Genomic DNA, 21,686 nt, shown 5'->3' on the forward strand with positions numbered 1-21,686 from the left:
GCTGTCATGCGACCGGCTATTGCAGTTAATAATACAACAGCTTCTTGACATTTTTGTGTTTCTTTTTATTGCTGTGTGACTGATTTCAATTGAAAGCCTGCGTGCGCTAGTACCGCTTGCCACGAGTTCCCAGAATCCTTTGCGGTTCTACCCGTGAATGACGTCACATTTTCAATCTCTATATAATATGCATGTTAAATTTTATATTTGGGGTAAAATATCAAGTCTTTTCAAGTAAACCGGTTCAAGTCCAATTCAAGTCCCAAGTCATTGGTGTAAAAGTCCAAGTCAAGTCACAAGTCTTACAACATTTTTTCAAGTCAAGTCTAAAGTCATAAAATTAATGACTCGAGTCTGACTCGAGTCCAAGTCATGTGACTCGAGTCCACACCTCTGCAGCTTACTAGATGCCAATTAATGTTGTTTTAATTTATATAGAGTTTTGTTTTCCTCTTAAAATATAAATTAAACACCAAATGCTACTGAACATCTGGATTTTGTGCAAAAACTTTATTTCTTATTGTTTATATTGGTATGCTGCCTGTCTTGTCTTCCTTTTGACTAATCGCTTTGCCATCATCACTCTCAGCAGTGACAGAACCATTTAGTTAAAGAGGTCGTACGTCACATTTTGTTAAGCTCTTGTTTTGTTTCTTTGTTCAAATTACTCTTTAGACAAATACTGTGCGATACTGAGGTGCGGAAATAAGGTTATTTGATTTTAATGGGCGTTTTTCCGGCAACAGTTGGACAACATCATATTCAATAATAATTACAAGACTTGTCTTCATCTCTGGTTGCTGTGGGTTCATGTGTCCGCTGACAAAAATATCTGTAATGAAATGAGTTGGGATGAGTTGGGGAGGGCGAGAGAGCTCCCTCAGATTGTAGTCACGTCCATTCTGTTAACATCCAGAGGCCGTAGTGGTGCAGTTATAGAACGAGGAATGTGCAGCTTACTTTTTGAGTAAAGCACTGTTAGAGTGGAATAACCACAACGTGGTGATTGTGAAATTAATTTACCCTATTTTTGTGTAAGAACTGTAACCTGCCCCAACAATTGGGGAGGTTTTGGTTATGCTCTGAAAGCTTCCTACAGCCACTCGTACAGTGGGCATGAACCCTTTCTTACCAGGTGAGTCAGTCATTCTGTAAATATTATCAGAACCGGAGTGCTTCCCAATTCATTGACTTTTAATTAACAAAACTACATCCACACTCTAAGAATATGCCTCTTTTTCTAGCAGTTGCCAGTAGTTTTTTTTTTTTAACTTTTTTCATGGCATAGATTCAACAGGGTATTGTATTGACGTCATAGCATTGTACAATTTCTGCAGACTTGTTTACATCACATCAATGATGCAAACCTCCTGTCTCACCACATCCTAAAGATGCTATATTGTATTTGAGACTGGTGAGGTGGAGCCCACCATGATCAACTCACCATCATGTTCAAGAAACTAGTTTAAGATGATTTGTGACATGGCGTTTGTCTTGCTGGAAGCAGAAGACGGGTACACTGTTGTCATAAAGGGATGGACGTGATCAGAAGCAACACTCAGGCTGTTTTATTTAAATGATGGTACCAAGGGACATAATAGTGTGCCCAGCAAAAGCCTGAAATGTTGATACAAGCCTGGATCTTTGTCTAATTCTGACCCTACCATCTGAATGTTGCAGGAGAAACTGAGGCTTGCCCAGCTTTGGTGAGTCTTTTGCTTATGTAGTCAGTCTCCTTAATAGTTTAAGGTGTTGTGTAATCAGAGATAATCTTCCATATATCTTGGTTGTGTTGACGGTTTAATTGAGATACAGTTGAGTTACTTCCTACTAGCTCACAAACATTCTGGCCAGTCTCCTCTGACCTCTGACGTCACCAAAACATTTTCCTCCAGAGTATTGTCGCTCCCTGGATGTTTTCTCATTCTCTGTAAACCTTAGAGATGATTGTGTAAGAAATTCCCAGTAGATCAACAGTTTGTGAAATATTTATACCAGCCTGTCTGGCACCAACAACAATGACACATTCAAAGTCACCTAAATCAACTTTCTTCCCCATTCTGACGCTCAGTTTGATTTTCAGCAGGTCATCTTGATCCTGTCTATGTGCCTAAAAGCACTGAGTTGCTGCCACATGAATAGCAGATTACATATTTGTGTTAACGAGCAGTTGAACAGGTGTACCTAACAAAGTGGCTGGTGAGTGCATGTGAAGGGCTAATAGAAGTGCTGGCAATAGACAGACTGAGGGGGAAAAGGGCCATCTTTTTTAGATTCAACACCTGGAACCAGCAGCAAAAAAACTGATTGATAATCACCTCTGCACCTCTGATATTATAGCCACCACATGCAGCTATTACTGTGGGGAAAAAGCCATCACTGTCATTACCAAGTTTGTTTTGGCCTGTATGCTAGGAAACAAGAATGACCCACACGCTTTTCATCATCTGTCTCCTAACTCTGCCCTTGCAGAGGAATCTGGCAGTGGTGACAGTGGTGATATCTGATGCATTAATATACAATGTAAGCAGTGCTTTAATGCTGGTGGGCACTTTTCGAAAAAGAAAAAAAAAGGCTCTATATATAGAGAGATTTGCAGTTTATAAATAAAATGCAATAATCCCATGACGTTTACAGTGTCTTAAAGCAAATATGAAGAAAATTGTATAAGATATCATATCAAATGTCAACGTTGTTTTTTTTTTTTTTTAATGATTATTATTATAAAAAATGGTGTTGGTGAAAAAAGTGCTAGAAAAGAAAAGTTGGGTAACAACAAAAGGTGAAAAATGTACAACTGTCTTTGAAAGACTGTGTTGGCAATTAGTTCATTTTAAGAACATAATTTCTCAGTTTAAAAATGTCAGTAGTTACCATCTAGGTTCATAATTTTATTTCAAGATTTCAGGAATGCTTAAAATATCCACAAAACCACAATACTGAATGGCTTTGCTGTTAGAGCCATCAGCCAGAACTGCATTAATAACAGCAGCTAATTGGGGACACTGTCCACGTTCACCTCTGCATGCATCAACGGGATTCTTCAATTTCCTTTTGAACTACACAAGAGAGAAATAATTAGGATTTTGACAGCTGTCTAAGTCATGAGATCCAAGAGGGGGCTGGAACAGGTGACCCAATCTTAGCCATACTGATGACACAGCTTACCTTGACAGCTGAAAGAGGGGCTCTGCTCCACCCACTCCCAATCTGTGTGTGTTTGAGTACTCATCAGAGTAATAAATCTTCCATCCAACAAACAAACCTTCATGAACTCTGGTGGAACTGAAGAAAACAGCGATGGGAGACAAAAAAAAATGCTTCACGAGAGCAATTTTATTCAGTATTTTTGGTGGATAAGCTACAAAAGAGCTTCTTGCTCACATGACTTACCTGCTGTGATAAGCCATGTAAGCGTGGACACATTTCACAGCTTAGACCATAATCATTGCAAATACCGAGGCTGCAATCTGTAATAAACCCAAGCATTTTGGTTTCCAAATTAAACTGTGTCCAGTGCAGATATGCAGCTGCGGTAATGGTGGGTTTGGCGAGTCATTACATCTGACAGCAGTGGTAGGGTTTGTCAGGTAAAAAGCTCTTTAGCCAAACCGACCACCAAGATAACCGTCATATCCATTAAAGCACAACTGAGGCCAAAGACCAAAAAACAGCTGGTTTCAGATCAGTTTTACCAGCAGTTTGACTCAAAATGGAGTTAATTAAAGTGACAAATGAAACAGAAATGCAAGGTGCTGTGTTTAGAAGTCTTTACATATTACCATAATTACTTCTATGGGTCCTGCATGAAAAAGATACCAAAAAAAATGTTGTATTTATTTGGAATATACCGAAAACTTAGCTGCGAACAGTTGTCACAGTCTTTTATTCTCAATTCACTTCTCATAATCTGTACTTCTTGCAAAAAAACATGCCAGCATGTAGTTTCCCAAGGTCATCTGTGAGCAGCGAGGCACAGATTTCAATGTTGAAATGAGTAGTTGTCAAGTATGTTATTAACAGTGGGATCTTTCTTGTCGTCACGTCTCCTGCTCCTCCAGGCTCTTCAGGTTGTCGTTAGACTGTCGAGGGGGAGAAGTCACCTTCACCGGGACCCTCAGGAGAGGCAGAAGCAGTAACTCTGGTAGGACTGAGACCGAGTCATGTTTTCAAATTGATATGTGTCAACTGAGGCAAAAAAATGTCAGCTGAAACTCTCTAAATGTTGTAGTTAAAATTTGCATCATTTTCGTTATTATTCAAGTGCGTTTGCCTGTCAGTATTTGTGCATCAGGCTCATGTACATCCAAAATGTAATATAGCTGCAGAAGATATTTTTCCAGTTCCCATTGCATTCATTAATGATGACTCGATAGAGTGTGACTTAGTGATAAAGGCTTTGTGGCTCTAAGCAAAGAAAATCTCTTGCTTCACTAAAATAGACATTTTGCTACATTTAGATTTTGTGAGGATATGTCAAATAAGATAATGGACAAGTTTTAGTAACAGAGGGAAAAACTGTAACACAATATCCCTACTGAAGCCTATAAAATGATCTCACTCTGCGATAGCAGACAATACACTTCAACACCATCCTTTCATTCAGGGTGATGCATCAAGGGAAGTAATTACAGTCACTACTGACAGATCGATGACTAATGCTGACAACAGTACCTTAGTCTATAAAACCCTGATTTTCCTCAGCCGGGTTATAGCAGGCAACAAAGAACCGTCCTTTGTATTAAACATACAGCCTGTTTATTATTACAGAGACTATCTGCAGGCAGTGTGTATGTGTTCATCTGAAGGTAAGTTGGCAATCATAATCAATGCTATTATTAATATTTTTTCCCTTTTAAATAAATAAAAATAAGTTAAATGAATCATTTACATTGCACTAAATCGTAAAGCTAATTAGCTGTGCTGATTATAACAGCTTTCATTTTTCCATTCCACAGTTGGCAAAAAGGCGTTTTTGAGGAATTTTACAACAATGTGGATTTTCACTCTGGTTCTGTTTTTGGGAAATCTTCTTGTCGGTGAAACGGCCAACAACCAGGACTCAGAACCATCTCCTGTAATTGAGCTCTCTGCAACAACCTCCCCTGGTTTTTTAATACTGGAAAAGGAGAAATCCAACAGCTCAATTCATCCACCTCAAGTAGCAGGACCAAAAACATCACACCCTCCTATGTGTTCAGAGTCAGCTGGAATCAGAGTCACCTTCAAATATGTCAATATTATAGTTTCCCTGGTTGTTTTCGTTGTTGGAATAGTCGGGAATTCCGCCTTACTTCGAATTATCTACGTAAACAAACGCATGAGAAGTGGCCCTAACATTCTCATTGCGAGCCTTGCTTTGGGAGATCTAATCCACATTGTGATAGACATTCCAATCAATGCTTACAGGGTGAGTTATTTACCACATGGTGTGCAATTATTGTTTTCTTTTCTGCACTTAATTTCAGCTGGAATTGATTGTGGGTGTTTTTCTTTTTTTAAATTGCCAAAAATGCCCTTTTGTTTTTGTTGCAGCTCATGGCAGAAAATTGGCCCTTCGGTTTAGTACTTTGCAAACTCATTCCCTTCATACAAAAAACCTCTGTTGGAATTACTGTGTTGAGCTTATGTGCCTTGAGTGTTGACAGGTAAGGAGATAAACAGCACTGTCCTGTGCCCTCCAAGAAAATAGTGTTCCGTGCCTCCTATCTGTATTTCATCAGGCAGACAGATTTATTTAGCATTAGCCCTTGAAATGTTCTTTAGCTGAAAATGCATCATTGTTACAGACAAAAAGTTCCTCAAGCCATAACATTTTCTCATTGATTTTACAGATACAGAGCTGTTGTGTCCTGGAATCAAATCAAAGGCATCTGGGTTTCAGTGTGGACAGCAATTGAAATAGGTCTGATATGGGTTATTTCTATCCTGCTGGCTGTCCCTGAAGTTGTGGGCTTTGATATGATAACAATGGACTATAAAGAGAAGCGTCTCACGATATGTCTACTACACCCAATGCAAACCACGGGGTTCATGCAGGTAATGTAATTGTCTTCATAACATTTAAGTTTTCATGTCAATTGTCAAAGATAACTAAAAAATGTAACAATTATCATAGTTTTTCTTCTGTCTTCAGCCAGCAGATGCAAAGTACGCTTGTTTTCAACCTACACGTGTGTCAAATATTGTTTCTTGAATGGTGCTCTCGCATCCACGACTGATAGCCTTGTCGTGTTCAACCAACAGATTTATAAAGCAGTGAAAGACTGGTGGCTCTTTGGCTTCTACTTTTGCATGCCACTAGTTTGGACTGCAGTGTTCTACACGCTGATGACCAGGAAAATGCTGAGAAAAACTGAGACTACATTATGCGAACACATCAAGCAGGTAGCATTGTGGTTTTTGGCAGATTTTGCATCATTCTGGCAATGTTTCCTTTTTAAAGCTTATTTTGATCATGTCCTTTCTTTTGAAGAGAAGAGAAGTTGCAAAAACTGTCTTCTGCCTGGTGATTGTGTTTGCACTCTGCTGGTTGCCTCTGTACCTCAGCAGAATCTTGAAATTAACAATTTATGATGAAAAAGATCCTAATAGGTGTCAGCTGCTGAGGTGAGCACAAAGTACTAAGAACCTTTAATTTAAAGTTTATATATATATATATATATATATATATATATATATATATATATATATATATATATATATATTTTTTTTTTTTTTTTCTGCTGTTCACTGGCCAGCCTATGAGCTTTCCTGACATTTTCTGACAACTCTTTTTCAGCGTCTTTCTTGTCCTTGACTATTTTGGCATAAATATGGCATCCCTGAACTCATGCATCAACCCTATTGCATTGTACATTGTCAGCAAAAGATTCAAGAGATGCTTTAAGGTAAGCGTCATGCTCTTATTGTTATTCTTATAGATGGCACTATTTAGTTTAAATAAATCGGGTATATCTTGAAAACATATTGGTCCACATTGTATGAGCTATCAGGGGTGTCATTAAGGACATATGGAGTCATGTCTGTAAAATAGCCAGACTGCAGCAAGTAATAACCTGAGGGGGTAATAAGTGAAAATGGTCTGAGAAAAAAACACATCATCAGACACTTGGCAATCTACCAGACAGTTGGTCACTGAATCAAAGTGACGTGCTATAAAAGAAGAAGAAAACATCGCTTCAAGGCAATTTTTAAGGGAAAAAAAAATCAAGAGCCTTTATTGTACCACAAGTTCAGAAGAAGATACCTAAAACATTCTTTCATTTATTTTATCTATACTTACATTTTTTTGCACTGCACAATACATGGATTTCTTTCTTCATAGCAACATATTTTTTTTAATGTAATATTTATGAAACACCCAAAGCTGAAGCTTGCTTTAAACAACTGTCTTTCCAGACTACATTTCTATTCCCGATAAGGTTTGCGCTCTCTGAATTAATGAAAACTCAATCTGTGGATCATTAGCGATTGCTTTACTGTAGATTTGGACAGGAAATACTTCACATAAAAACGTCATAATAGGCAGTTTTTGCCAGGTGAAGCTGATGGGAAATGTTTGTTGTCCTCTGACCAAATTTTCCGGGTGGTCCTTCAGGCATGTCTGTGCAGGTGTCTACCTCTTCAAGCTGTTGCCCATGACGAGATGCAGTCTGTTTTGAAGTCCAGAATGCAGGATCAAGCCTCAGAGCAGAGCTGCAACATCAAAGCTCACAAGCAGACTCCTGTACCTGAACCTGAGCAGGAGAACACCTTACTGTGCTAACAAAACTCACTTTGAAAACACTTTGTGAGATTGTCGATATATCTTTATTAAATATACATGGCCATCAAAACAGCTACAAAGGCAGCTCTATCGGCAGCTCGGCAACCTTGACATGCCATCCTAATAATATAAAATACCTTCTGAATAACATGGAGCCCTGTCTTTTGTAATGCTGTCGTCAGTTGAACATCTGCTTTGGCATGAGCAACCTGGAGTCAGACTGTTCAGACTATTTGCCCTCGAGGCTTGACTCACTCCCTAACATTACATCAGATTTTACCTAGTACCTATCTTGTATCATGCATCACAGTTCTCAAATCACTGTTTTGGGCACGATGTTAACCTGGCACCCATCAACAGAAATCTTGTCACAGCTTAGCGCCTGCATATATATATTATCTTAATTCTGTTTCTGGATTCTGGAAAGACACTATGCCAGAGGAAATTAAGCGAAGGGGAATTCAGAATTATCATGGTGGGTTTTATGAGGTACGGTGTATTATTATCTCATACTATTTACATATCTGTTAACTTTCATATGCCGCACATCATTTCAAGAGTTTATGGCATTCTTTTCCTGCATGAACCTTGAGAAATATATCAAATTGGTGCCACAAGTAGATTTCGTCTCCACTACTGAATGACTGATTGATGGTGGCCTATTTTTAATGCATTGTTAAATGTGTAATGCATGGAGACACTTTATGAAAGACCTGTGAGTGGGGGAGAAGAAAAACGAAGATGACAGAATGAGGTCAGGAAGAGAGAGGGATTGGGGGGAGTCTGAGGGGGGCACCTGATAGGTCTTCCTGTCACAGGACAAGGCAAGCACAAATAGAGTGCTGCTCTCCCAGCTAATGCTGTATCAGTCTGCAGAAGTGTCTCGACGCTGTGTGCTGGAATGCCTATTAAAAGTTTATCTCGTGTAAGTAAACTTGACTGTTTGCAAAAATGGAGTCGTTTGTTTGAATAAAAGCTTCTGACTTCTTGTTATGCTTTGTGACGCTTATACAAAAGAGAGGTGCATACTGATCAAAGAAAGCCTTTATCTGAATGCTTTTTATTTTTTTGAACTGTTGTATACACCAGCAAAAATAATAAAAACAGTGACAGGTTAAATGAATTACAGTGATTATCCTATATAATCATAAGCAATATTTTTTAAACTGTCCATAACTGGAGTTATGAAGCCACAGGCTGAGTGTTTTTGCAGTTGCCATGTTGGTGTTTTGAACAGGACGTGACAGGTGATGGGTAAAATCAGTGTTAAACCGAGGACACGACGCGCTTATTGGTTAAGGACTTGTCAATCACAATCACAAGTGACTGACAAGTCCTCTTTGGCTAAGGGCTTGTCAATCACAAGTCCTTAGCGAAAGAGCATTTCCTGGATTATCCTCCTGTCTGATTCTAACAATGGCATTACAAAATGAACTTCATGTTTTATTCAATATGACCTGAAACTAGTGACTGAGCCAATAAAGTCATTGGAAAGTGTTCACTGAGGTCATAGAGCTGTGCTGTTTTCCAATATCTATCCAGCTCGTCTTGTTTTTGTAAACAAAGGAGTCGCCCCTTGCTGGACATGAAGAAGAATGCTGGCTTAAGTCAAATCTCCTTTCAGACCTTTGCTACAGTGCCACCCCTGTAAAAATATTGCCAGGAAAAAAACGCATCACAAATAATTAATAATTTGCAAAAATATAACTTGCAATACAAATAAGTACATTTTGTTTATATAACATGTGTGGTTGCCTTCACGTGTCTGCCAGAATCGATTTTCTACTCAAACTTCACCACGTTATGTGTTATGAATAATATAATTATGTATCGACTTGCTTGTACGGACAGTGGTCAAAAAGGACAGACTGAAAGTTTTTCAGTAATAAGGGTCTGAGGGTGAGTTTTATTTGAAGCTTGGAGTTCAGCCGTCGGGGCGCAATTTTGTGCATCCGTGACCAATTGGCGTTTATGGATTTCCTTGTTTATTGCCTTGTTTGAGAATTTGATTGGACAATTTAACATCACACATCCTGACAGCACAGGCACTCTTGTCTTGTAGAGGAAGAAGAGGCACTCGCTAGCTAGCTAGGATGGCAATTTCGAGTGCTGCTTGTGTTGAAGTGTTCATGTTTATTCAAGATTTGTGTTTTTAAAGGTTTTTTTTATAGCAACGGTTTAAGAAATATTACTATTGGTGTCAGATTTGTGTTTTTTTCCCCTTATCTGTAAGATGCTTTACATTGTCCTGTCTGACCCAACTGCGCCCCCACCAATATTTTTACCTCCACTTATCACTGGGGTTAACCACTGGAAGCTGCATCTGTTTTAATTTATTGTTTTTTTAAATTCTGTTGTTATAATGCAAAGCTCTGCTTGAAAACCGTGTGTCCTTGCATGTCAGAACCAATGGTGATAGCAATTATTGTGGACTGAAGCAAGACCCCAAACTCTCAGTGTGCAGTTTAAAAGGTTTATTTGACAGGAATTCAAATATAACAACAAAGACTTGCAGCTGGGGGATTATGGTTCTCCACACAGGAAGTGACTTCTGTCAGAAAGACGAAGGAGGTTAATCCGTGTTGCTGGTAAGTTCTGAAGCCTTTAATGTTTGAACTGAATTGGATTCTTACTTGAGTATTCTAAGCAAAGAGGCAGTGAGGGAAGTGACCGGCCAGGAGTAATTCCACAATTCCTTTGTGCAGGAGCGGACAAGTCCAGAATATCAGGTAAGTATTTTCCACAGGGGGAGAGCTCTTTAGTCAGCATGATGATGTTAGCTCAGGCAACTTTTAGTTTTTTCTCTCAGTTTTCCTTTTAATTATTTGACTTTTTCTATTTGTTTATTATTTATATCCTATGTGTTTTTATTATTTAGTTTCAATGTACAGTACTTTGTGTCAGCTGTGGTTGTTTTAAAGTGCTCTATAAATAAAGATGGGTGGATGGGGTGGAACCTGGACATCAGAAAGCCTGATTTTAACAATCAAAAAATGATAGTCTGGCAAAGAATCAAATCCTGAGGTGGTCCTTAAATACTGTTGAGTGATGATCAGATAAGAAGCAAGCACATTGGCTGAAGAGCAGGAAACCAGTAGGCACTGCCAGCAGGAGCCCAGAGTTTACTCTGCCCCCCTCCACCTGAGAGAAGAGGAAAGAGCGTGACGAGAGAGAGAGAGGGAGAGAGAGAGAGAGAGAGAGAGAGAGAGCAACAAAGGACAACAACCCTGACCATTCTTGGACAGTGACAAGACATTCATACGGCCCTTACTTTGATATGTGTCACTCACCTGAACTTTGTTGCATACTTACCAATTAATCCACTGAACTGGTCTCAAAAGTCCCCAGATCACAGTCCTTTTAAGCATCCTTGGAATGTGAATGGAGCAGCTACCCAAAGGACCCAAAGGATAAGTTGCCAATGCCCTGATTTCAGACAATACGAGACACCACCAGAGGTCACCTGTCCACACCACAATGGCTCAAAACTGAGTTTAATGTTGATCATCGAGTATCTTATATATTTACACTTTTGTGAAAGCCTGCAGTTTAAAGCTTTGTGTTTGTTTTGTAGTCAGGCAAGAGACAAATGAAAAGTTTCGGCATTTACTCTAAAATTTCTGTTTAAAATTCTGAAAACTTAATTACATTGGCACTGGTACCAATTAACTGAGGTCAGCATCCTCCTGTTTGTGCTAATTTTTATTGCCAGCTAACCGAAGCCAGATCTGTGCACTGTAGAACAACTGCTCCCTAACGTTTATTCCGAGCAAAATGCCGTCTGACTATTTTTTCTCTATTTACTTTTTCTTTATCCGTCTGAGGAAATCAGTCTACAGGCTGTCAGAAAAAGCCATGTAAGTCGGGAAAGTACTTCTTTTTAAAAATCCATTAGCACAATATAAAAGTTAAAACATAAAGATTTGACATCCTTACACACAGAACTTTGAAAATAGAAAAAAAATATTTTTTTAACAGTGTGTTCCTTTAATATTTCTTAATACATCATATACAGAACACAAGCAACTATTTATTCCCACACCACATACATTCAAACCAGCAGGCTGTCATCATTATGTGTCTAATCAAATAACTATGAATACTAGAATAAATCAATCAAAAATTAGAATCAGGTTTCGATTTTAAAGCCGATTAACTTCTATAATATTTTCTGTTGTCTATGTGCAAAAACATAGAGCATCAGAAAAATGCTTATTTAGACTTATTTCTTGTAATCTTTGAAGATCACCTCATTTTTAAATTGCACTTTGTTAGAACCATCTGACTCAAAATGTGTTTGTTTGTGATTAGAGATGCCAAAAATATGCTTCAAGAGAACAGAGAAAGTAACGTACACGCTTTTCAGCCCACACAGTCACAGTGTCTGCTATGCTCATACACTCATGCATCTCTTTCTGTTCTGACATAAGAGAGACCGTGTCTCTGAGGCTTTGACTGTTGGATGCAACAGCATTGGACAGGACACAGGAGTTCAATATGCTCATTTATACTGAAGCCAATTTGTACAGTTTTTGATCTATGGCCCACATTTTTAAATCACTCCTGTCTGGGTCTCCTGTTTCTTCTTACTTTATGTTTTATGACCCCCTCAATTCCACATACCTTTCTATAGCAATGGATTTGCCATTATAATTCATCATTATTTGTACTGGTAGCTAACTTTAGGGCGATGAGGTTTGCATATATGCAGTAGCACACTCAATCAGATGCTCCTGTCAAATGCTAATTTGTGTCCAAAGCTGTCAAATGCTCAACTCTCTTTTGTTAATGTAAACGCCAGCAGATAATTAACAAATGGGCCATTACTATCATTTCCCAGCAGTAAACGCTCACAACTGCCAGATGACACTGACACAATCAGGCTCCGGTATCCAGAGGAGGGTGACGTCAGTGTCAACATCAACCGGAGAGCACGAGTCTCAGACCTTCTTTAGTAATCTCTGTGCACACACGGCTCAAATATGGCTCCCCACAGTGCTTCCCAGACTCCCCAGACTGTGAATTTAATTAAACAGTGTGAAATTAATTAATCAGTGGGGTGGCAGGTAAAAGGACTTCTCACTGGAACTGCTCACGCAACCAAGACAGGCATTTCATGTGTGCTGACAGTTATTAATTTGCTGTATGTTTGATTATAATGTTTCTATATAGAGATGCTGAAATTCCGAGAGATTAAAAGAGCTTGGCATGGGAAAAAAAAGTCATGCAAATTATCAAAATAACAGCTCCCGAAAATCAAAGTGTAAACCTGTGTTTGATCTGTTCTATCAATTAATTAAAAATTTCAGTTCTGTATAATAATGTGGTGCAAATTAGATGGAAATGAGATAAAATATTCATTTAGTTATCTGGGGAATCTGCCTGGAGGGCTTTTTAGTCTTCAGTCTGGCTCAAAATGCTGTCCATATGGCAATTATGTACAGTAGTGTTGCAGGAGGATTGGTCTGATGCCTACTGGCAGAGAGGAGCCTGCCTGTGACAAACTGCTGCTAGGATCTGATGTGAGTTGAGGGAGATAATGAGGCTGTTGTAAGCCTTAAGTATAGAGCCTGCCCCCGGGGTGGCATATCTAAGTGCTCAGGCTTCTTCATTGTTGCACGTGCTGCTGAGGATTAGAAACACATTTACTTTTTTCTTCATAAACTTTGTCAGTACTTCCTGCAACTCTTTAGACAACTTCTGCTTTCATGTGGAAAGCCTCTTGACATTGCTTTGTGGAGGAGCTTTTTTTTCTTTTTCTTTTTTTTTGTGGTTTGTAGATGTGAAGTCTTGATTTGATTCTGCTTTGAGCTATCTATAGCTCTTTTTAAGCACCCCACCAGAGAATGTGAATGTTCTGGGGTACATCCTACGGTGACTGAAGTTGAGACAAACGGCATATTTCAATTGAGAATCTTTTTAATATTTATTACATTGGCATGGCATTTCAAATTAAAATTTACTGACAAGGTAAAAAATGTGATATGGGTGAGGTGGTTTAATTTATATTGTTGATTATACAGGATCCTCTCAGGGAGCCCGTGCCTGCTGTGATTTAATGATACCTGCCCACCTCTTGTGAGAAACATCCACTGCAGGTTGGATGCCTCCACCACCGCACTAACTGTCACATATATACAGCGTGTCCCCAGGAAACCATTGGTGCAAACTCCAGCACTGTGTCCAATTTAGACCTACAGCACACTACAGGTTTTCTATTTGAGTGTAACAGGGACACCATGCAACCAAGTGCAATACACAGAAAAAAAGAAAATCCCTGCAATGTGTGCAGAGTACTCGAGTGACCCAGGAGAATTGCCGTAATGTTTCATTACATAGAAAGCAATTTGTGGAATGCAGGCAAGTCTGCAGACATTATTTACAGACATTAACTTACTGAAATAAGCAAGACAGACTTCTTTAGACAATATTAGCAGGCATTTAATTAATAGCCATTCGGGAGTTGCATAGGAGAGTGTCTTGAAAGAGAGGGAGAGAGGCAAGCAGACAGTGTAGCCAATGGCAAGGAAACTTCAGAGAGACCTACTGGGCAGAACTGCAAGTGGTCACTCAACCATGGGATTAAAAAGCATTTAAGCCTTGTACCAGGACACCCCAACCCCCACTTCATCCAGCCGTGTATATCTGACCATTCAGGAAAAAAGAAAAGACAAATGTTTGGAGCCTGGTGCAAAACTGTGGGTTACAGGTTTTTCACAACGCCAGCATCTATAAATGTATTGCGGTGCCTTCTTGGAGAAAAAACATAATGAGCCAGCCTAAAAGGGTTTCTGTGTTCTGGTTAAGGTGCAAAATGGGCTGTCACTACTGTTTATTTCATTCGTGTCTGCATGTAATGAAAAAACATGCAATCAAATGTAGGACAAGTTGACTAGAGTGGTTCACTTCACACTCCTGTTCACACTTCTAATGCCTCTTGGGTAACAACTGGCAATTTATGACAGGCTATTGACATATTTATAGGGGGCTCTAGTGAGCGCACGGGCTTGATTAGTACAAATCCATGCAGCAAACTAAATTACTAGCTGGGTTTCCCAAAGTGATTTTTTTTTTCAGTTCAATTTTGGTGCCAAGAGGATGTTGGAGAAAAAAAGCTTTTGATTCGGTGATCACCAGCGCACCACAGCACCCCACCTGCCTATACTTGTTTTGATGGGCAATGATGAAAGCGCAGGTGGACGCGAGAAAGCTCCCCTCCCTCGTCAGCTACCAACTCCTCATCTCTGTGGTTTCCTATTAGCACAGGAGTGGAGGTTTGCAGTCTGGCTGCTGGGCACAGTGGGTCAGTGCTCACAAAGCTCTGTTTGTTCCCTGGCCTGCAGGGCTCCCAGGGTAAGCTTGGCTCCAGAGGGGAGACAAACAAAAAGGCACCACTGTCTCGCACACTGAAGTGATCTCCAACACATTCGTCTTTTCTTCACAACAGGGGTACATTTCTCTTCTTAGGAGAGGAATGGCAAAAGGAAACAAGTTCTTTAGAAACAGGGCCTGAGGATAACAAAACTGCTGTTGTTCTGAGCTATGTATTTTTCTCAGTTTAAATGCCATTTTGAGTTGTTGCTTGTAATATATATATATATATATGTGTGTGTGTGTGTGTGATACATACATATATATGTATATATATATATATATATATATATATGTGTGTGTGTTTTCTTTGGTTGTCATTTCTATTTGTCTAGCTTTTTATTGAGCTACAGTATTCATACAGTATACATTCTGAGTGAAACCAGTGGAAAATGACAAAAATACCATGCACATCGCCTGCTGTACCTCTGTCTGTAGAAAGCCTATACGTATTATCTATTGCCGCATTGAACTATAGCAGGTGGAAACAGTACACAAAAAGGTTCCTCCTTTGATTAATAATTTCAAGGTGTCTTTTACACCCGTATGTGCTGTCTGCCTGTGATTTCCAAGGATGAAATAATGTGCAGGATAGTCTTACAGCTGCCGTCAGGTCAGACATTACTGTTGTGCAGCAATCTGCAGTCCAAGTATAACTCCATTATTGAGGGGACTTTAAAATGGGAGCTGTGTGACACACAGCGGGATGATTTAGTTTAATGACCATGGCAGTGACAGCACTGTGATGGAAATTGGACTCCCCCTGCAAATTTACATCACTTGAGGGTAGTTGGGGCTCTTTTAGCGGCTGCACTCCAGAGCACGAGCCATCAGGAGGTCCTGGATATGTCATGCTTGTCACCTTCCTTTAAGTGTATCTGTAGACGTGGGAGAGGGATTAATATTATATTGCCTACGGAAGCACAGAGGCCGTCTTATCAGCACTGCAGATGTGATAAGCACCTCTACCCCCATGAAAACCAAAAAGAAGGAAAAAAATCTCCAAGCAAAAAGACAAGCATCTCTTTGTGTTGTTTCCGCACACCGCTTCTGAGTTTCAATGCAGCTTTAGTGGCAGATATGGTGTAATTTCACATCTGTTGTAATTTGATGTGCCTGGATCAACCTCTGTGAAATCGTCTTGATCACAACATGGCTCCTCTCAATTATTTAGAAAGTGGGTATATGGCTTTAGAGATACTAATCTCATTTCTTTTGATTTTTGAGGTATTCGGAATAGGATACTACACCACAAGTCCCAGAAAGAGGCACTAAAAAAACAGTTTCTGTGATCATGTTTTCTGGAAGCTTTGCATTCTGCCTCTTTTCATAGAAAAAAAATATTTAATAAAGAAAAAATGTCACTTTTATGGAAACATTTTCCATCATTGCCATGACACTCATCTCACATTAGTTCACATCAATGCAGATGTCAGTGTGCACAAATTGTATTGCCCTCAAACTGATTCTGAGCTGTGAATGGAAGTTATGGCAACCATTGCTGTCACTTCAGTTTTATCAGGAAAACATGCAGTGGAACCATGGTAACAACATGTGACACAAAAAGCATCTACATCAAAGCCAGCATATACTGTAATTAGAATTTATTGAAGCCTGTCAGAAAAGGTACATGATCTGCTGAGCCTTTGGATTCAGTCCAGTGCCTTCCATTAAACACAGTACAGTGCATTAAGCCTGGCCATGACACGATACAAAAATGAATGCACTGATTTCTGAATCCGCATCTGCAAATAAGAACATTACATGTATGCATTTCCGAATAATTGTATCTAAAAAAAAATGTAGCATTCCTATCAAGATGAAAAACTTGTCATGTATAGTATATGATCATTGGCCACTTAGGTACATGCATTCAGCTGCTTTGTGCTAAAGAAAATTTCTAATCAGCCAATAGTATGGCAACAATGGTCAAGATGACCTGATGAAGTTTAAACTGAGCAGTGACTTTGAATGTGGTATGGTTGCTGGTTACAGGTTGGCTGGAACTGTTGATCTACTGGGAATTTCCTACACAATCATCTTTAGGATTTACAGAGAAGGGATTTTTTTTTTAAAAGCGAAAATGTCCAGTGAGCATCAATTCTCTGGGTGAAAATGCACAACCTGAGTCTCTGTTTCTGCTGATACATTCGGATCATAGGGTCAGGTGTAAGCACACATGAAAGCATGGATCTATATTGCCTTGAATCAATGGTTCAGGCTGTTGCTGCTGGTGATGTAATGGTGTGGGGGATGTTTTTTTCACACACTTTGGGCCCTGTAGTATCAAATGAGCTTAACTGATCAATTAAAGACCAGAGCCTACCTGGTCTTTAAATGCCAATCTCTTTATCTTGATCTTTCTTTATCTTTTAATAGCTGCTTCAATAGTATAACACCCAATGTCGCAAGGTCAAAATCATCTCAATATGTTTTCTTTTTTTTTTTTAACTGAACAGTACGTTTACTCAAATGGTCTCCACAGTTACCAAATCTCAATGCAATAGAGCAACTTTGGGATGTGGTGTAACAGAAGGGATCACGGATGTGCAGCCAACAAATCTGCACAAACTGTATGATGTTGTCATGTCAATATGACCAAAAATATTTTAGGAATCTATGCCATGAAGAATTAAGGCACCTCTGAGGGCAAAAGAAGGGTCAACCATGTACTAGTAAGGTGTACCTAATAAAGTGGCTGGTGATGGTATATATGCTACAATAAAAATGGTCACATTGAAACACTTTGCATATCACGCTAGCAGGCATAGCTTTCTGGTAGATGCTAATAAAAAGAGAAATCTGATATTTGTGTGCAGATCTGAAAAAGAAGCTGAGCTGCAAAGCACACATGTGCACACACATTTGCTCACATATGTTGTGTGTTCTTTTACACAACTCCAAAAATGCGTGCCACCCACCAGCGACAAGGCATGATGAGTCGACAAGCTACCTGGCACCCTCTGTAGTTGTAAGGCCAAGGCCAGTAGCCCCGCAGAGGCTCACACACTTTCTGGCAGTGAGTGTAGCTGCGTTGGCATTCGGAGCAGCAGATCCCCTGGTGGTCTAACATGGTGTCAAAGGTCAGGGCGCTTTCCTCTCCGGCCCCTCTGCTGCGCTGCATTTAAAGGAACCAATGTTGATTTTTAATAGCAATCGTGTTTAAGAAAAAAAAAAAATATATATTTTTTTTTTTAATATTCATTTGCAATTCAAATGTTTTGAAGAACTTCTCATCCTCTCAAGTATGTGACTGCAGTTCTTGAAGGCAGCATGAATTTTTATAACCGGTGGGAGTTTTCACTTCAGTTCATAAGTTCATCAAGTTGGAACGGCAGATATTACCCAAGTGACCTGTAATTACAGCTGCCAGTATGACACCTTAACAACAGCAGCAGTAAGTATGTACCTCCTACAGCCAGCAGAAATACAGGAACCACTTAAACACATTTCCACGCCTTGAACTTCTATCAGTGTGAAAATACATTTAACAAGGCTGCCATCTTCAGAGTCCTGATGTAGTCCTCTATTAAAGTGTTGACAAAACAGAGTGACGTAAATTCATAATGAGCCTTAAAGGGTTGCTTCAAGGCTCTATATAAGCTTCTTGATCAAAAATTCACCAACTCTTGAGACTTGTTTACCATAAACAGCACTGTGGATGAAGAGACTCACTTGATAGGGGTTTTCGGGGTTGTCTGCTGACCCCACAGCTGACTGCGCCCCCTCCTCCTCTTCTTCCACAACTCTGGAGGTGTCATTCTCTGCGTGACTCACCAGGTCCCCCTCCTCGGCAGCTGCCTCAACCTCCTCCATGTTAAACTGCCGCTTGGCTCGATGCGTGTCTCTCTTTTTCCTCTCCCCATCTGTTAGAGCAGTCGCAAGAGGCAAGAGTATTGGGTCAACATACACAGGAAGCCATACATGTCCTCAGAGCTCAATCCTACATAGCTGGAGCTGTCTCAGATGTCTTGAATAATTAAATTAGCAGCAGTGATATCAAGCAGTCTTGCATATTTCAAGATCATTCTTTTTTAATACAAGACTCTGCGAGTCTTTTTTTGGTGTTGGGCTCTGAATGTGGTGTATGTTCAAGATGTTCGAGTGCTTTTCCAACTTCTAAGACAAGACTGTAAATTTTACAAGTGTGTCAGCAGATAAGCAGGGCAAACATAACTAAGGTTTTAATAAGCAATGAGCAACATGCAGATTGATCGAAGGCCAGTCTTCCTAGATTATGATGCTGTGTACAGCAACTAAACAGAACAGAAGGAAACCTTTTAGATATGTCGGTCTGAGCCAGTAAATGGGAAGCTCCCCACAAAGATCCAGAATTTTCTTGCTCAGAAACCTGGTGTCCTTCAGCGGCTGCTCTGCTGCAACCCAAATAAGGAACTCCTCATCAAAGCTCACTGGCATTAATTCATCTGTCTGACAGAGGGCGAAAAAAAGACAGACAATGTCCTTGAATTACTTAGAAGGAAAAAGAAATTTAAGCTGTAATCTCTCTCCTTTTTTTTCTTTTCAATATACAACGGTCTGTATCAAGTAGTTTGCACGTACCAGGTCAAACATCACCATCTCTTTGTCGTGAGCTCCCATGGGAGGAAGTTTGGCTTTGATTTGGGATTTTATATAGCACTTGTCTCCTCCAAAGAAGCGGATTCCAGTCACTCCCTGCACCAAATCACAGAGATGCCATGTTTACACTCAAGGCTTTGCGACTTTGCTAAGCACACAGAAGGTCTCAGCTGAGCTACCTTGGGAAGCGAGAACAAGGACAAACTTACTCACAATTTGAAAGTCATGAATTTCCACAGCTTCCTCAGCTCCACTCCCGGTTTTAAATCTCTCAAGATTGTTGTCAGAATCAATTTCCATGGAGCCCTCCCTCACCTCCCCGTTGATGTTCATACTGTAATGAACATTATAAACCTGGCAGCATTCAAAGTGGGATGTTAAAATGACTGATTAGTCGAGTTATGTAAATGACACAGTAGCGAACATGAGAGATAGAAAACAAGCTTCACGTTGCTTGTGTTATTCCCCAGCACAGTCATCAGTCACAAAATCCTCTGTAGTTTTACCACACTGAGAATTTGAGTAAAGCACCACAGGAGATGCTGTTACAGACCCCTACAGGTGAGCTCATTAGTACACAAATAAACATTACACTATTTCTTATAAGATGGAAATGAATTCCAGGATCAATTTATGTAGTTTCTATGTGTTGCAAACAAAATTAAAGATGCATTTTTACAGTCCGAATTGTGATGGTTGTTGACGGCGCTTCCAAGAGATTAATATACATATCACAGAGCTGAAAACAACCATGCCCATTTAAATTTCCATCATTAAAGGATTCTGAAAAGTACTCGCGGCGTGCTCCTCACCAAAAGCATCCCTGTCACATTCACTCACAGATATTTGTTATTGAAGGGGCAATGCAATAACTACCTTTTTTTCAACGCTTACATTTTTATCGCTCCCCTTCTGCAGATAGAGAGTAGCCACGGATGCACACAACATTAAAACTGCACCAACAATGACAACCACGGCTCCAAATCTCAGGGGACGGCTGAGTGTAGCAGAGGTTGGTGTGCTGCAGGTGCTTTGTCCCTGAAAGTTCAGAGTAAGCAAAGTAAGAAGTGACACACACACTGAGCCAGGACAAGAGAAACATCCCTGGAAAGCTTTAGGTTTTCCTTAGTCGACAGCTTTATTAAAATGTCACAGATGTCAGTTCTATTTCTAATAAAAAGCTAATAAGGTTTCCTTACCGGAGGCCTGCAGTGCTCAAAACACCAAGATCCACAAGTTGTATTTTGCACTTTTTCCATAATCTCTCTTATTGTGTCTTGTATGAACCGTTCTCTGCTTGCTTCTCCTCCGAGAATAGGTTTGTCCACCAGAAGAGTTTTTTCTAGCCCTTAGGTGTGAATGACGTAGAGTTAATTTACTTCACTTGAGCAAAATTCTTCATCTGAATGTTACCTGTATTTCCATATTGCTCAAAGCAAGGTGGCCACCCTGTGGTATCAAGCTAAAACAAGGCTTAAGCAGCTCTGAGTTCACGACAGACGGACTGGTGCCGTGTTTTATGGACAGGGATGCAATTGTTGGTCAAAGGGATGTTATGTGACCTTTGAGTCAGTGATTGTTTGGAAAAGAATATATAACCTGTCACGACAGCTACAGATGAGGGACAGATTAAAGGAGGGAAAAATGCCTTAAAGTCACTCAGTCGGGTGTTGGTACACTGTGTGACACCACAGTTGCATCAGAATTCCTTTGTGTGCTCATTTGAGTTGAAATCTGGTGATTACACTGGCCATAACAAGAACACATTGATGATTTATTGCTTCCTAAATAGCAGAATTATTTTTAGATGCTATGAATATATTATAATCATCAAACGATTCACTGACATATTGCCATTTTGGAAGAGACCACCCAGGATGGAAATGATGAAATTTATATCCGAACAATGTCTTAGCTTTAATTTCTCCCCTTTTCTCACCGTTCTGTGTTCTTGTATGTGTTTGCT

The 21,686-nt window shown here is 39.7% G+C and overlaps 2 protein-coding genes across 2 annotated transcripts; one reads left to right on the forward strand and one right to left on the reverse strand.

The window, feature by feature from the left end:
- The first annotated feature begins 4,524 nt into the window (after positions 1–4,524).
- Positions 4,525–8,741, forward strand: LOC113007320 (endothelin receptor type B-like). Its single transcript, XM_026143757.1, has 8 exons — positions 4,525–4,808; positions 4,959–5,410; positions 5,536–5,648; positions 5,835–6,039; positions 6,247–6,387; positions 6,476–6,609; positions 6,782–6,890; positions 7,601–8,741. The coding sequence occupies exons 1-8, from the start codon at positions 4,652–4,654 to the stop codon at positions 7,766–7,768; spliced, it is 1,479 nt and encodes a 492-aa protein (XP_025999542.1). The 5' UTR covers positions 4,525–4,651; the 3' UTR covers positions 7,769–8,741.
- Positions 8,742–17,736: 8,995 nt separating this feature from the next.
- Positions 17,737–21,012, reverse strand: cnmd (chondromodulin). Its single transcript, XM_026145490.1, has 7 exons — positions 20,920–21,012; positions 20,615–20,758; positions 19,934–20,074; positions 19,703–19,816; positions 19,417–19,570; positions 18,815–19,005; positions 17,737–18,257 (listed from the first exon to the last, which is right to left on the reverse strand). The coding sequence occupies exons 1-7, from the start codon at positions 20,977–20,979 to the stop codon at positions 18,030–18,032; spliced, it is 1,032 nt and encodes a 343-aa protein (XP_026001275.1). The 5' UTR covers positions 20,980–21,012; the 3' UTR covers positions 17,737–18,029.
- Between the last annotated feature and the right edge of the window lie 674 nt (positions 21,013–21,686).

The sequence above is a fragment of the Astatotilapia calliptera genome, chromosome 16 (genome assembly GCF_900246225.1).
Source record: "Astatotilapia calliptera chromosome 16, fAstCal1.2, whole genome shotgun sequence".
Classification (NCBI taxonomy): domain Eukaryota; kingdom Metazoa; phylum Chordata; class Actinopteri; order Cichliformes; family Cichlidae; genus Astatotilapia; species Astatotilapia calliptera.